Source organism: Acanthisitta chloris, unplaced genomic scaffold (assembly GCF_000695815.1).
Source record: "Acanthisitta chloris isolate BGI_N310 unplaced genomic scaffold, ASM69581v1 scaffold31146, whole genome shotgun sequence".
In the NCBI taxonomy this organism is placed as follows: Eukaryota; Metazoa; Chordata; class Aves; order Passeriformes; family Acanthisittidae; genus Acanthisitta; species Acanthisitta chloris.
The window spans coordinates 1-1,166 of record NW_008678032.1 but is presented as its reverse complement, the minus strand read 5'-3'; the positions used below and the strand labels follow the sequence as shown (position 1 = coordinate 1,166).

Genomic DNA, 1,166 nt, shown 5'->3' with positions numbered 1-1,166 from the left:
CTGTGCAGGTTTTCCAGCAGCACTTGCCCCTTGTTCATGCAGACTCAGCTATGAGACAGGGAATGACACCACCCCACACAATAAATCTCACAAATTCAAAGTACTGTGGTGTTCAAAGGGTTTAATTAATCCTCAGCTGCTCACAGTGAATAAATACATACAAAATAAATACCTCCTGACTTCAGAGGGCACAGTGCAGGCAGAGCTGAGGTGCAGAGCAGCTGTGAGCACAAACATCCACACATTTCTTTACAGTACATGTATTTGGTTTGCCACTGGCTTCTGAAGGGACCTGAGGCTGGCACAATTCAGCTTTTGGTGCTCAGAGGCCAAGAGAGATGGGGAACTGCACCTTTGGCCTTGGTCCCTGCTGTGAAAGAAGCCAAAAAAAGTCTGATTTTGCTGATGTTTCACAAGGCAACTGCTGGAAGTGACACGACCTCGCTCGAAACGCAGAGATCTACAAAGTCACTCTGGGCACTGAATGCCTCTTTCAGCTCCTCCTGCCAGGCAGCCAGCACCTCTGCCAGCTGTGCACAGAGGCTCTCTGGGATGCTGAAGGAGTAGATCTGGATTCTGAGACCATCCTTTATCCTGGGGCAGGAGGCCTGGACTGTGAACACCCTCAGTGGGGTCAGTGCCAGGCAGTTCTCAGCACTCTCCTCTGTGCAGAAGGTGTACACCACAGGGTACCCCAGCAGCACCCCAAATATTGTACAGAGGTTCCAGCCTGTCAGGACAACCTCACTGGAGGACACTGGGTCAGCACTGGTGGTCTCAGCAGCCTCTAGATGGGCCAGGAGGGAGGTGAGATGACTCTTGCTAACCTCACCTTGAGCTCTCCCGCAGAGAGTTGGGCATCTCTTCCTGGCTGAGACATCCACAAAAGGCAACACAGAGTCTGCACAGATCACATCTTCCAACCTTTTCCGAGCCAGCTCCGGGTTCAGAAGCAGCACAGAACCCTCTATACCCAACACGTGGAGGCGCCGAGAGGATAACCCAGCATCCCTTAACCCGCGCAGGTACCGCAGCATCTCTTTGGTACCCTCTGCCCCACAATCATACAACAGCGCTGGTTTCAGTCCTATCCCCACCGCCAGCACCTCTCCGGCTAGATGGAGAGCTTGGGATGCTGAAAAACGACGACGAGTGCTCCTGGTCCT

At 52.9% G+C, this 1,166-nt stretch overlaps 1 protein-coding gene across 1 annotated transcript; it reads right to left on the bottom strand.

The window, feature by feature from the left end:
- Positions 1 to 410: 410 nt before the first annotated feature.
- Positions 411 to 1,154, bottom strand: LOC103804151 (chromosome unknown open reading frame, human C1orf74; the record flags this gene model as incomplete). Its single annotated transcript, XM_009076748.1, has 1 exon — positions 411 to 1,154. A coding segment is annotated over one exon (744 nt), but the record flags the coding sequence as incomplete, so codon positions are not given.
- Between the last annotated feature and the right edge of the window lie 12 nt (positions 1,155 to 1,166).